Raw genomic sequence first — 14940 nt, forward strand, 5'->3', positions numbered from 1 at the left:
TGCCTGTCGCAGCCCAAAGACTGAATTGTAATACAGATTATAATGGTTGGCGTGTCGTGTCCGAGGGGTCTAGCTCACTGGACCCAAACTCTGGTGTTTTCAGCAGCAGAGTGTGGGTTTGATACCTGGTCATGACACTTGTGCCCTTGAGCAAGGATCTTAAAGGCAGTGGACACTATTGGTAATTACTCAAAATAATTATTAGCATAAAACCTTACTTGGTAACTAGTAATGGGGAGAGGTTGATAGTATAAAACATTGTGAGAAACGGCTCCCTCTGAAGTAATGTAGTTTTCGAGAAAGAAAATTTTTTCCACAAATTTAATTTTGAGACCTCAGATTTAGAATTTGAGGTCTCGAAAATCAAGCATCTGAAAGCACACAACTTCATGTAACGAGGATGTTTTTTTGTATTTCATTACTATTACGCAACTTCGATGACCAATTGAGCTCAAATTTTCACAGGTTTGTTATTTTATGCATATGTTGAGATACAGCAAGTGAGAAGACTAGTCTTTGACAATTACCAAAAGTGTCCACTGTCTTTAACCACAAGTGCTTTTTAAAAGTTGGGGAGGTAGGGCTTCTGCTTTACTAGCCAGGCTCCTAGTGGGTGATACCCATGCCTACATAAACAGACTGTGAAGGGGATAACCCTGTTTCATCCCCAGGAGTAGGTGGCAACAAGAAAGACTCTGCTAGAGTTGAACCATCTAACTGTTTTTGCATAGATTGATTTACAACTTGACGACTGTCTGCTCTGTAAATGCAGGTAGAGAAAGTGGTATATATTCACTGCACCCAGCTAGGCAGTCGTGTGATCAGTGTACGTGTCGTATACAATGTAGAAGTGAAGATATCCAGCAACAGCTCTCTACCACCGGTATCCTGTACCTGCTATGAGGAACAGTCGGTCTCGATGCACACCATCTTACCTTTTAATGTCTCAATACACCTGTCTTCTCTCAAGGTAAGACCCCTTCAACTTCAACCTCGTTCCCTGGGACGATAGACCTTTTTCCCTAGCATTCCTTACTCAATCATAACCTCCTTGAATTTGTTCATTAAAATAGCACATGACCTATCCACTCTACGCGCCCCACTTAAGTATGGTCGCACACAAAGGAGGCATCATGTCATGTTCCCCTATTATTCTTTTTTGAAATGGATGACCGTGTAAAAACGCGATTCATTTGAAGAGGAATCCTGTCAAAATACTTGCATTTTCACATAGCGTTCTACATGTACAAGCGCCATACAGCGTCGAAAGTCAGGCCGTTAACTATGTTCCCATTACCATATAGCCTTGCTCAAGGCAGTCGAATTATTCACTCCGAAAAAAGACCGCCGCTGTATAAAAACCCACCCGTATTCACTGTGCGTAAAACCCACCCGTATTCACTGTGCTAACATCACACGACACGATGCCCCCGTACACTATCCACATCCCATGCGGAGGCCGTCAGGCCGACAGCCTTGTAGGATCTGTGTTGAGGCCACTGACCTCATTACTATAATAAGCGAGGAGTTCCCACGGTCAGCTCATTACCATAATGCCCGCGAAAGACGAGACATGTTTACCTCACACACCACCACCACGGACTCATGATAGGATCCAAAGGTCGTGATAAGGGAAGTGCGTGATTGGACGTCAAAATGAATAATTCATTTGCCTCACATCCTGTGTTGTCTGATAGGTCTGACGAACGATATACATATTCATGAGCTGCATACTAGCATATCCTCGAGCCCCCCCAATTTCGTCCACTATTGGAATTTTTTCAATACAACACATTAAAACGGGAAGATACAGACCCGACAAGGCTGTCGGCCTGACGGCCTCCGCATGCGGTTAGTGGTGTACGAGTGCGATGACTTGTGTGAACAGTATTCGTGCGATGTGACAGTGTGTATACGGGTGGGTCATTCGGTGTGATCGCACACACCATGCACAGGGTATACGGCGGGTGGGTTTACAGCTGCGTCTTTTCGGAGCGAATAATGCGACTGCCTTGAGCAAGGCTAATTACCCTAGGTCCTTTTGATTGGAAAGCAGTTTGCAACAGCTTATTCTGTTTTCTCATTTTCACCAACAGTTTGAGGCGATTGATCATGTATCTGGAGGCACCCCATTCCTCCTAATGACAGACATCAAATGTACATCACCCTGGCCTATCATGATCTCAAATACCACACTCCAGCTGGTAAGATACATATATCTGTTTCAACCACAACGAAAATCCTACAAGCAAACATTATTTAGGAATTGGGTCGATTTATCAAAGAGTTAGGACTAGTCCTAAGTTTAGGACTAGTCCTAGGAGATGTTAAAAACTTAAGGCTAGTTTTAAGTAAATTGCCCTAACTCGAAATAAGACTAGTCCTAACTCTTTGTGAAATCCACCCCCTATCCTCTATATATAAGGGCAAATTGAACCTTTGGTCTTTAAAAGTGTTTGATTGTTTGAATCCTAATTTAGATGTACGCCTTGAGCACCTCATTTTGGTGGATTTTGGCGCCCTATAAATATTCTTTATTATTATTATTATTACAATAAAACTATCTAAGGTGGTTGAGTTTTTGAGTTATCACTGAAAATCCAGAGCGAATATGTCCACGCAGGAAGAATTATCCCTAAACAATCAAATTTTGGGGCATAAAAACTATAACCATACTACTTCAAAGTCGAATGTTTCTCAAAATGCTTTCATTCTATTGAAAGCTGCCGTAGGCATCTAACAAAGAGTTTTTAATTCTTGCCATTAAGAGCGAAAACCAAATCAGTTCAATCAGTATGCTCTTCAAAACATTAATGAACTTAAATGAGCAAAATCACACTGATTGTGGTAATTACAAGTGGAAAGTGTGGCACTTTGCCTGCCAGGAAATCCTTGGAGTGCACAAGGTCCCTCTCTTTGTAAACATGGAGATACATTTTCTATAATTATTCCATGGATTAAACATTTCATTTTATCATTTTTACTGGTTATTGTACTTGCTTTTCAATTTATCATTGTATATTTATCATCCATTTTCCTTCCTCTGCATTCATTTGCTAATCAAGATTATTTTTAGTGTTTCTGAAATTTGGTCTCTTTAACATTGTATTCATTCTCTGTTGATGGAACAGATTGTTGTTTTATCCCCATACTGTGAATTGGGCATCATCCTGGTGACCAGTCTTTTTTACTTTTATTCTGTGTATTTTAAAATGTATTTTTTAATGTGCTTTTATTATTATGTGTGTGTAATTTTCCCCCAATTGTTGTTGCCTTTATATTATCCTATTATTTCCTGAACTATTGATACATTTCATATTGCCTTTCTTACATGTACATGTACCTTACATTGCATGTGGAACATAAGTTTCCACATGTGGATTGAGCACTGGCCTGGTGACCAGTCTTATTTCTTAACCTTTTTCTTCTATGCATGTGCATTTTAAAATGTGTTATGCGCTTTTTATTATTATGTGTGTGTAATTTTCCCCCAATTGTTGTTGCCTTTATATTATCCTATTACTTCCTGAACTATTGATACATTTCATATTGCCCTTCATTTACATACCTTACATTGCATGTGGAACATAAGTTTCCCCATGTGGATTGAGCACTGGCCTGGTGACCAGTCTTATTTCTTAACCTTTTTCTTCTATTCTGTGCATTTTAAAATGTGTTATGTGTGTGTATTTTTTCAACAAATGTTGCTGCCTTTATATATCTGCTATTTCCTGAACCATTGTTGTATTTCATATTGCCTTTCATTTACCTTACATTGTATGTATTTATTCACCATATTATTATTTGTTGTTGATTCATATTGTAATACTTTGCTCTGCTTTTCTTTGTCCATATTTAACCCCACAATGATAATCCCTCTCTATTTAGGGTGTGTCATGTACATCATGTACTGTACCTCCATGGATACATGAAGAGATCTGTCTTCATTTGAGTAAAAGTTAATAATTTAGTTTTTAATGTTTTCTTTCTGGCCTTTTTCAATGTAGTCTGGTGATGTTAGGCCGACTGACACAATTGAATCCCAAGTTAGTGACGGTAAGTGTACAGTTCCATGCCGGCATTTTATTTTTAAAACTGATATGAATATGTTCATGAGATAACCTGAATTGTTCTTTGTTGTTTTCTTTCATAGTGACCACCTTATTTGACGACACAATTTTCACAGGTTGTTTTGTGTAGTCTAAGAACTAGAGAAAGGGAAATATATAAATGTACCTTTCCAAAAAAGTCAGGGATATTATGTACCTGCCTTTTAAAATAAATTTATAGAAGGTTATCTAGACTGATTGTGTGTAAGCTTCATTGCTTTTTCGTTTGGGGGTCCATACTCGACAAGCTTTGCTATTTATGGGCCCCCTCCAACTCCATCACCTTGTGCTCTGTATTGGTTTTTGTTTTGTTTTCCGTAATTTATATTTTGCCTTTGCTTGTAAATGTTGAATTATTGTATTACTTCATGTATTATCATTATTCCATTTGCTTGTAACATAACTCTTCATTCACTACCTAAGTGTTTTGTTTATTTGTTTGGATTTGGGGGAAAAAGTGGATTGAATTGAAGCATATTTGTCTAAACCATGCAATTTTGTTTTGTTTGATTAGTTTGTCTGAAGAATGAGGAGCATGCCAGTGAGTGCGTTTGTGTCCAGGCAGCTGGCCATGCAGAGACTGGGCTCATCAACCTTGGAAGCTGTGTACTAGAATGGAAAAGGTACAGTTGCTAGTTTATGTTTAAAGGTAGGGATGGGGCAGGGGTAGGAATGGGGTCTGGTAATTAAGCTTGTTGACCTTGACCATCAAAACTGTTCTCGTCTCGTCTTTCTTTTTCTCGTCTCGTCTCGAGACCTACAACACTGATGCGTAGGTTTTGTATCCTTTTGATCTTTGTGCTGGAAGGTATACATACACTGTTCATTTTATTTTGCGTTTCAGTTGAAATAAAATCCACATTCTCAGGTATCAGATTTGGGTAGGCAAGAACTTTGGTTTGAAACATGTTTGCTGGGCCATAAGTTGAGCTTGATAGGTCTGTGCTTGTAGCACTCAGCCCACAGAATCAACTAAGGGTCCTCAATTAGTGTGCCTGCGTAACTGTTTGGGGTTTGTTTCCCTTTTGAACCACAATGTACACATATTTTGATGTTTGTGCAATAAAGGTAACAAAACTAACAAAAACGAAATTCATCACCCATCTCCAGGAATTCCCAAGATGAGAGCCTTCCATTTGTCAAGACCACGTTACCCCTCCCAGAAGTGAGCATTCAGCCCCTACCTCTGTCCATAGAGACAGAGATCCCAGCCTTTGGGGTGGTTCGATCACCACTGCTGGTCAAGTTTACTATTACGAACGATACATCCATCGTGCAGACTATCGAGGGTAGTATACAAGCCAGTGAGGCTTTCATGTACTCTGGGCACAAACAGGTAAGAGACGTCAGTTAAGAATTTTTTACCAGTGATAATTAGAGATTCGTTCCAAAGTGGTCTGCCTCTTTTCATATAAGGCTCATTTAAGTATAGTGTATTATGCATTGTTTTATTATTTGTTTAATATTATATGCTCCCTGCCTGGTTTTATAATTTATGAACATTGTGAATGTTATAATATGATTGCTGGTGGAGTAATTTTGTTACCCAGTTATTTTGAATATTAAGTAAGACTCATTAATAGACAGTCACTATATAGTGTCTCTGCAATGCTGTATAAAACAGATTATTACTACTGTTTTGGTTTGCACCAACTTTACCTTTTTCAAGGATTTTAAGTTAACAAACATAAATAAACTGTTTTCCTTGCAGATATTCTTTAGGATTCTTCCCTCTTCTAGCCAGTCACTCTCCTACAACCTACACCCCTTGATGTCTGGGTATGTGCAGCTACCTGAACTACAGCTAAATATCCCCCATGCTCCTAGCATGACCAAGCCTGTAGTTGCTGCAATGTTGCCCTCGCACATCTACATCAAGGTAATTATATTTTAACTTCCTTCCGGATAACTTGCTGTGCCCAAAACTATTACTAACTGGGGGGACAGGTCCTTTGCACACGCTGGACTGTTCCCCCTCACACATTCGGGATAGTGGCACCGTGGACACATTTAAAGATAAATTGAAATTTCATTCGTTTCAAACAGGTTTTCAGTATTTCAGTATCGCGCGTATCACGTCCGCAATACCTCAAAAAGGCTTATAGGACAGAGTATACAGTGTACTGTCCAAAAGGTTGAGTCCTCAGAATATTTATCAGAATCGGCATCACTCAAAATAGATTTATTCACATGACTTCATCGCAAATTATTTTGTATCATTACATAAGCATTGTATCTTAATTTTTGTGACAACTCTTGTATTTTGCACGAGAAATGATTTGTGCAAAATACCTTTTCTATACTTGTATTGAAATTGTGCATAAAACTGTATATATATAGCTCCCCCCTCCCCTATCAATATATCTTGCTCATGGGAGGTTTTGTGCAAAAACTTCTCAGTTTATAATTTTTGTAAACTCCTGTGTTTTGCACAAGAGATGATTTGTGCAAAATATTTGTCTGAACTTGTATTTAAATTGTGCATAAATAACATTGTATCTTGCTCATGAGAGGTTTTGTGCAAAAACTTCTCAATTTGTAATAATGATCTTGTGTAAAACCCTTGTATAACTGTTTCTTTCTAACACAATCTTGTTTTCTTTGTTGCCAAGTGCAACAAGTGTGTAATGAATTGAATTTTATATGACTGTCTTTATGTGTGTTTATATACATGTGTTTTGTTTTTTATATACAGTACATGTGTGTTTTTATTGACATGTGTTTTTTATTTATTTATACATGTGCGTTTTTATAGACATGTATGTTTTTACATTATAAAGATTTCAACTTGAATTATTTTATATCAGTAATGTTATCTCATGTGTTTAGGCCTAAGTGTAGTTTCTATTGTTTTGTTTTTGCTTTTTATTTAAATTCAGGATACTAATACAGTTATTTACAAATTTGTTTTCCTATTTCAATTTTAGTATTTGTACCGTTATAAATATTGTTGCTGTTATGTTCTTATTTATTTTGGTTTTTACCCATAATATACACATATGTGTGTTATCACTGTAGGCCTATACTCAGTACCCGAGTTCTGTGAACAAAATCACAGGCATAATACTCGGGTGGGATTATTATTTTATTATATTTATTTTATCATTGTTGTTCTAGAGTCATAACAACAATATTAATATATTATGTCATCTTCTATCAACAGCCCCAGGGAAAGAAAGTGATATCGACTTGATTGACCATCAGTTGCCTTTATAGCTGGATGTGAACGTCGTACTATCCAAATATCAGCACTTGTGCAATACAAGCTGTGACCTGGAAGTTTTTAGGGTGTGAAAGAATCAAGCAGGTATAGATTCGGTATGTTGGGCACGACCAAAACACAGTTTCACAGAGTGTCACCCATAGTGTGCTCATAAACAGTTTGGGGTTTTAGGTGAGCCAATTTGCTGCTATCCGTGGGGAAACGCTTTTATGATCTATAGGCATAGTTAAAATCTTCACTATCCAAGCAAAAAGTAATGTAAATAGTACGATTTAATGTTATATAATACTCAAAAATTAATGTGATTTTTGTGGTGCTCGAAACCTGAACATCTGCTGAAATTGCTCTTTTCCTTTTTTTCCTCTTCACTTTCTAACGATAAACTCGTGTCCAGGTATGTTTCCATACTGAAGCGCATACATGTACACGTGAAATTTAACACGCACTTAGACCTTTATTTGTAGATATATACCTAAAAGTTAAATTTAATTAAGAGGAGCTTTATTCAATTTCATAGATGTGGGAAATAATGTGAAATGCATTCTACAAAGTATAAATAGCCTTTTCCCATCTCTTCCTCATCAAATACAAATGGATGAAAATATAAAAATTAATTTAGAATTTTATGTCCCTGTCTGGTGGAAAAATGTGACTTTCGTCATAATCTATAGAAATCATGTTCTTTGATTGTTACACCCAAATGGTGGGAGTACTTATCCAAGATGCTTCTTAGGGGTTACCAACATTCTAAAATGCCATTATTTCATCATACCTAGACCTTTTTAAAGCAGTGATTGTCCGCCTCTGCCTGGCTGTTTATAAAATTAGAAAGGAATGCATTATCTTAATGTAGTAACAACAGTACAAACACATCATGTGGGTAGAAGGGTTTGTGCAGATATAGCGCCCTCTGTGGTCATGCTTCTAGTATTGCTAGAATAAATGAGTGACCTAGCCCAGACATCTGTATAACACTTTGAGGCTTGTGAATAACGTAGGATAACTGCCTTTAGAAAATGGCAGTCACTAGCCTTGGTAGATATGCACCATTCTATGTATATCTCCATCTAATGAAACCGTTTGGTTTGTGAGACCAGTGCCTGATCCTGGCAGATAGAGACGGGGGACCAGTCTATGATTGGCCTTGTATGCGTCCATTTTATTAAAGACCTGGTACCCACAACCTTACCTTAAATAAACATCCACTTAATATCGCTATAAAACATACACAGCTGTAAAAGGAAATCCTTTTCTATATTGAGCGAAAAAATTCCAGATGCATTATAATATTATGAAATAACAAATTGAAAGGATACACTTGGCCTCACGTGTCGACTGAGAGATTGCTATTACATGTATATATCTCAACCATTGTATTAAACATTGGATGTAGTGTTTTCAATTGTGATCTAAAAAAGCTTTAGTAAAGCTCGAGCATTGTCTGTCTGCTTTGAATGTGGACACATGTATATTATAACTCCTGTAATGAATAGATAATGCTATAAATGATATATGAATATAATTTTGGGTTGAACAAAGAAATGTTGACTAGAGCAAGACTTGAACCTGCCTCCTCCGGATTTACATGCCGGCGCTCTACTAAATGAGCTTTCTAGCCTTTATGTTGGCAGTCTCCCTATTTTGTCAATATCTTTGTTTAAAAATATACATAAATTATAACTTTAGGCTACCTAAAAAATGCATGCAGATGTGTACATATTAAATTTATAGTTTCATCCCAAACAACTTGTGTGGAGTCTTATGGCATTTGTGTGTGTAAGCTCGGTTTGAACAGCAAATGATTTATATGTAGTAACAATTTGCTTGATTTGCTTAAAACTTTCAGCAGGATGAATTGCTGGCCCAGTTTCATGGTACTGCCAGAACTTACTATGAAACTCTCACATAGCGATGCCCTGTTAAAGGAACGTTACAGAATTGGTAAGAAACACAAACAAAGATCACAGATTTACATAAAACTTACACAGTCTAATGATGATGATAGTAGAAAACATCCCTTGAAATATGTTTGTCTGAAATGTCATTATTGATGAGAAACAAATAGTCTAATTTCGTGTTTGGAGTTTATCGCTCAGTGAGCGTTTTATTCATTTTTGTTTTTGCATCGATGACATGCGAAATGTGTAATCGGCCGAGCGATCTCAAACTTGTACAGGTTTGTCAGTTTATGTATATGGTACATAAAGCGCTTACACTGCCAGCAACTGTTTTGTTACCAAAACCAATTCTCTTATGTTCCTTTAAGCTTGTAATTGTGTCGTAAGCGCAGAGGTTTTGGGTAAGCGACGCCTTGAGTTTGAGCCCATGTAGTAGAGAGGGATGGACGATGCCTTTGTTTGTGAACACATTTTATGTGAATCAGTTGAAAATAATTGCAGATCACCCCACTTTGGAAGTGATGAGGAAAACATTGCTGCCAGCTCTGTCTGATTCTGCAGAATAATAATAATAATATCAAAGTCTTATAAAGCGCACGTATCTACCAACGAGGTACTCAAGGTGGCCTTAACCTCAGAAGGTTCCCTGAAAATGAAGAAATCTTTCCATGTGATGACACCCCAGAGAGTAAAACCATGACCGCTACACATAGTCTGACGAACAAATTTGAAAATATCCCTGATTATGAGACTTTTCCTCCATGATGTTGATTGTAGTACAAAATATCCCTGATTTTCTATTGTCATAAATTTTTGGAGTAAATACCAAAAGTAGTAAACCATATCCCTTTCAGCAGCTCTATGAAATTTGGCCCACTTCATCATCAGATAATGGGTAATTTATTTTTTAGTTTAGTCTACACCTACAAATAAATAACTACAGTTTCTAGTTATCAATGATTTAAATGAGTCATCAATGCTCTAATAAACACCATGTACAGCTGTTACAATTGCACACAGAACAACCTCGAATTGAAGGAATTTCTCATCCTATTAAACCCCATTGATTTTTCCTCACAGCTTGCATGTAAAACCCTTTTGTAAATGATCTGTGGTGTGCAGACAAATTAATATATATATAAACATATGATATTAAGTCTTGTTTTCATCAAAAAATATCAATAAATACCATAAATCAATCAGAGCATTTGGTAATGTGTAAGCAAATTGTTAGAGTGTAACAATAGAAACAATTGTTTACTGGTAATCTTTTTTTCATGAGACCCAATAGGCTTTTGCAAACAGCTGTGAAGTTTATTAGTTTGGAGACCAGATGTTGATGCTACCATTATTTCTGAATGCTTTTAGACAAAGTAGGGGATTGGTAATTGTTGAGACAAAACAGATTAGTTTAAATCTGGAAGGTTGTTCTATAGGCATGTGCAAGGCAGGTTTTACTAAGTAAAGGGCATTTCTGTGATGGAAATTCAAACTTCTACAGGAACTAAGACACTGCTCTAGAATTGCAAGGGTCGTGGGTTCGAATCCCACCCGAGTAACATGCCTGTGAGGGGGGGGGGGGGAAGTACTGAGTATGCAATGCTAACATACATCGGTGTATGGGTAAAAACCAAAATGAATATTCTACAGGAACATTTTAAAGGAACACCAAGGTAGTGGCCAGGGGCATCGAGGGTGAAGTGTCAGGCCTGAAACTAGAATATTCCAAAGGGCACCAAGGCATTGGCTAGAGGGGCATGGAGGCAATTGTCTCTACTCCCTTCGTGGAGTACTGGTAGCAGGTGTGAATGTCACTAATTAATAATTTCTTACATTAACTCAATTCAAACAAATTATATTTATTTCATCACAGTTAACAAGGGAAAGTTGAAACCTCAAGTACTGACTGCAAGACAGTTCATTATACAACAAACAAAACAATACAATTACAATACAATACTATTACACAAATTAGTTTTAACAATTAAAAATTCTTTTTTTATTTAGAGGTGATGGTTCTGAGAAAAGCAGGTGGTTAAATAAATCAACGTTTCGATCAGTTTGCTCTGATTGTCTTCAGGAGAAGACTATTCGTTACATTGTATTACACGATGATTTCGTAGACCTTAATAATGCTTCTGACGTCATGGGCTAGGGCGCCCTCTAATGGCGGTCAACAGAAGGTCGATATTGGACTTGGCCACGGTTTGCCCTCTGAAGATGACGGTGGTGTGACGCCAATGCGCAAGGTATATTTGTTTGTAATGTGTAATGAGGTCGGCCTCACTCCATCCCAATGCAGTCCATCCTCAGAGAAATAAGGCCAGGTTGAAAAAAAAAAATGATCGTTCAGGTTTTTTCAAAAAAAAAGGAGGATGAGGGCCTTTTTTTTTCTTTCTTTTTTGCTTTCATAGGCGGCCGCCAAACATTTTAAATCAAGACTGGCCATCAATTCTTCAGTAACCTCTTACTTTATGTAGTAAAATGTTCTTAAAAGATGAGTCAGTTTAATGAGAAATACACAGACAATTTGTCTTTTTGAAAACAAAATGTAAAAATAAGAAATTACAAAAAAGGATGCGGCTCACAGTAAAGGATGAGGGAGAGGGGACGATCAACTGATATTTTTGTTTATTTGGCCTAATATACCATCGCTGTCCTTTTCACCTGTCTATCTAACACGTCCGTATATTCTAAGAACCTTCAGTGATTTCTAGTGGGAAGCCAAGTTCCAATTCTACATCTATTCACCTCTTTTAACACTGCGGGTTTTTGTGGACATTGTTACACTGTTTGCTCATGTTTTTGTTATCCAAACCCTGCTCAATAGGGACATCATTGAGGTGTTTCAAACAGGTTTCGAAAAATATGTTTTTTGTTATTTTGAAAAATATTTGTGGATTTTGTGTAAAGGCCAAGGATCTGCGCCTGAGGCCGGGTGGTCGTATGTGTTAAAGGTATGGTACGTCATTGGGTTGTGGGAAAGAGTAAATTATTTCAGTTTTCAATCAAAACTTTGTGAGAAAAATTTACAAACTTATTTTTAAAAACGCTTATAAGGTAGCCATGTTTTCTTCTGATAAACGAGCGGTTCTAATTTTTGAGTGGAACTAGCTGTTGCAAAGTGCTTACCCAAATGACCTATGGTATAAATGCAAAATGCCCGACGTTTCGACTATGTGGTTTTCATATTTGTTAGGATTTTGTGAAAGGAGAGCTGTGGTATGTGTACAATACTCTCCCTCGCATATTCTGGTATATCACAACGAAATGTATTGAACAATAACGATAGGCCTACGATAACCAATTGTTTTACACTGATCTCTACCACCAAGGACTTATAAAGCTCCTTGTATGGAGTACAATACATCATGACAGTAAATGGTGTGGCGTGACGTCACTGTTAAGACTTCTGCACGTGGTTTAATGAACAACCTGGTTCAACCATCGAATCTAACGAATGTTTTTAAAATAAAGTAATAGAGTATTTATTTCAATGTAGGCTATTACAAAAACGAAAAATGGAGAATTCATTTATTTACTTATTTAAAAGCAAACAGTAGGCTAGGGATTGCCCAAAAGCGAACCAAATCACCATCCAAAGGAGCAATCCCTTTAGATATATAAATAAGACATAAAAAAAAGCAATCAACAAAGGGACCATTTTATAAATAAAAATGAACCATTAAAACTATTGATAAATTTACTTTGTCCATGCTCCGTGGTGACCCTTTTGTTCACTGACCTTTAAACGGTGACGTGGTATTTTGCAGTTTTTTAATCTGCCCAAAGACAGATCCAGAACTGGTAATGATTTTATTGAACGGGGAAAATAATCGCATTGGAACTGTAATATCCTAATTAGAACATGAATAAAGAGAAAAACATAATAGAGTAGAAGTATTCGCTCATATATATCATAAGTGAGAATGTTTCAAGTTTAAACAAAATACACTGGAATCGTTTTGGCATTTCGGGAGCTGTTGAATGTACAAAACATTGTTAGAAAAGACACCCTTTGAAGTAATGCAGATTAAGATTAGAGAAAGAGGTAATTTTCACACACACGGGTAAAATGTTTTCTGTTCGACCCATAATTATTCAAAATTTACCGGTTTCTCTTGTGGTTTACTACTTGATACATAAAGATCAAAGGATCAGGGCCCAATTTCATAGAGCTGCTAAGCACACACATTTGCTTAGCATGAAATATTTTCTTGATAAAAACAGGATTACCAACCAAATTTCCACGTCATTTTCAGGATAAGCAAACAACAGCTGAATACCAGAAACAAGCAATATGCAACAAATGGAAATTTGGTTGGTAATCCTGTTTTTATCAAGGAAGAAAAATCATGCTTAGCAAATATTCGTGTATAGCATTTCTATGAAATCGGCCCCCAGGCTGCTTTACCTCCCGAACTCCAACACCTCAACCTTTCCCACATTTTCGAGAGACAAGCGTCATTTTACAAAATCGTGCACTGGCGCTTCCTTTTGCATTCTAGACAATTTGATCAAAATACGTAATTTCTCTTAAAGTGGACGGGAGAATAATGTCATGGGCACTAAGGTATTGTGTTTTTTACTTTAGGGGATTATTTTAGGCTCTACGATCGATTTTTTTGTTTTTCTGGATAAGTAGAAACCTTCACAACCTTGACATTATTTTACCCGATCAACCCATCTGCTATAAAAACTCATCCACACCCATATCTTCGTATAGACATTTTCTTACACAGCTTCCTCCCACTGTATTTTCAACCCTGGGCGGCGGACACAAAAAAACATTCAAGGAGGTCTGCGGTTTTCAAAACAGAGCCATCTTTACGAGTTGCCAGATTTAGTTGGTGTTTGTGGAAGAACTGAGTGCATGTCATTTCATACATCTGAGATTCGCTATCTCAAAAGCATGGGCATGAAGTCTTAGTGCATGGTGCAGTACAGTAGCATACTCGCATAACACTGTAGGGACAAGTTTACTTTCTTTCATTCAAAATATTATTTTGTATAAAAAATTATTATTATATCCTTTTTTTTTTCTTTTTTTTTTTTTTTTTTTTACAAGCTCATGGTATACTTCACCGGTCTACACCATATTTGCAAAAGGGATAACGTAGAATCATCGTTCAAACTGAACTTGTTCAGTATTTTGATAGATTGAATGTTATAAGTTTTGTATAAGGTATTGTAGAAAACGAAACCGCAAATAGTTTATTAGAAACTAAAAAATTGAATAGTTGTCGGGATCTCAACATAATCTCACGTCCATCAGCCATGCAAAACAAGTTTGCATGTTACATGTAGTTTTTTACTTTCCCGTGAAATATCATGCGAACATTTTGTTATGGTTTTCGTTTTTAAAATGCATTTTGTCATAATTCGTTAAGAGAAAAAAATGGGACATCCACAACTTCAAAAGAATCAAATCACCTATAGGCCTACACCGCATTCAATATACTAACCGTCCCATGGAGTTTGGTTTGACATTGCCAATGTCTATATCAACTCAGAATACGGTTTTGAGCCACTGTTAGCAAAAAAATAGAGAACAAAAATTCCATATCAAAAATGCAATCAATTTTTCAAGGTAGTCGGCTCAGACTCGAATCTATTTCAATTTCAATAAATTGTCCCTTTGTTAGTAATTCCCATAGACTCCTGCCCTGGTCAGTTAACGAACAGGAACAAATTCGACAAAATGTTAAGC

At 36.9% G+C, this 14940-nt stretch overlaps 1 protein-coding gene across 2 annotated transcripts in view; it reads left to right on the top strand.

Annotated features, from left to right (window-relative positions):
• The window catches only part of LOC139938616 (trafficking protein particle complex subunit 11-like), a 30773-nt gene extending 21711 nt beyond the window's left edge, over positions 1-9062 (top strand). For both annotated transcript variants that reach the window (XM_071934210.1, XM_071934209.1), the window contains exons 23-29: positions 773-970; positions 2097-2204; positions 4008-4056; positions 4624-4732; positions 5220-5445; positions 5821-5988; positions 7273-9062. In XM_071934210.1, the coding sequence (XP_071790311.1) occupies positions 773-970; positions 2097-2204; positions 4008-4056; positions 4624-4732; positions 5220-5445; positions 5821-5988; positions 7273-7302 (888 nt within the window). In that variant the 3' untranslated portion in view covers positions 7303-9062. The remainder of the gene's footprint in view (positions 1-772; positions 971-2096; positions 2205-4007; positions 4057-4623; positions 4733-5219; positions 5446-5820; positions 5989-7272) is intronic.
• The last annotated feature ends 5878 nt before the right edge of the window (positions 9063-14940 follow it).

Source organism: Asterias amurensis, chromosome 6, assembly GCF_032118995.1.
Source record: "Asterias amurensis chromosome 6, ASM3211899v1".
NCBI classification, from domain to species: Eukaryota; Metazoa; Echinodermata; class Asteroidea; order Forcipulatida; family Asteriidae; genus Asterias; species Asterias amurensis.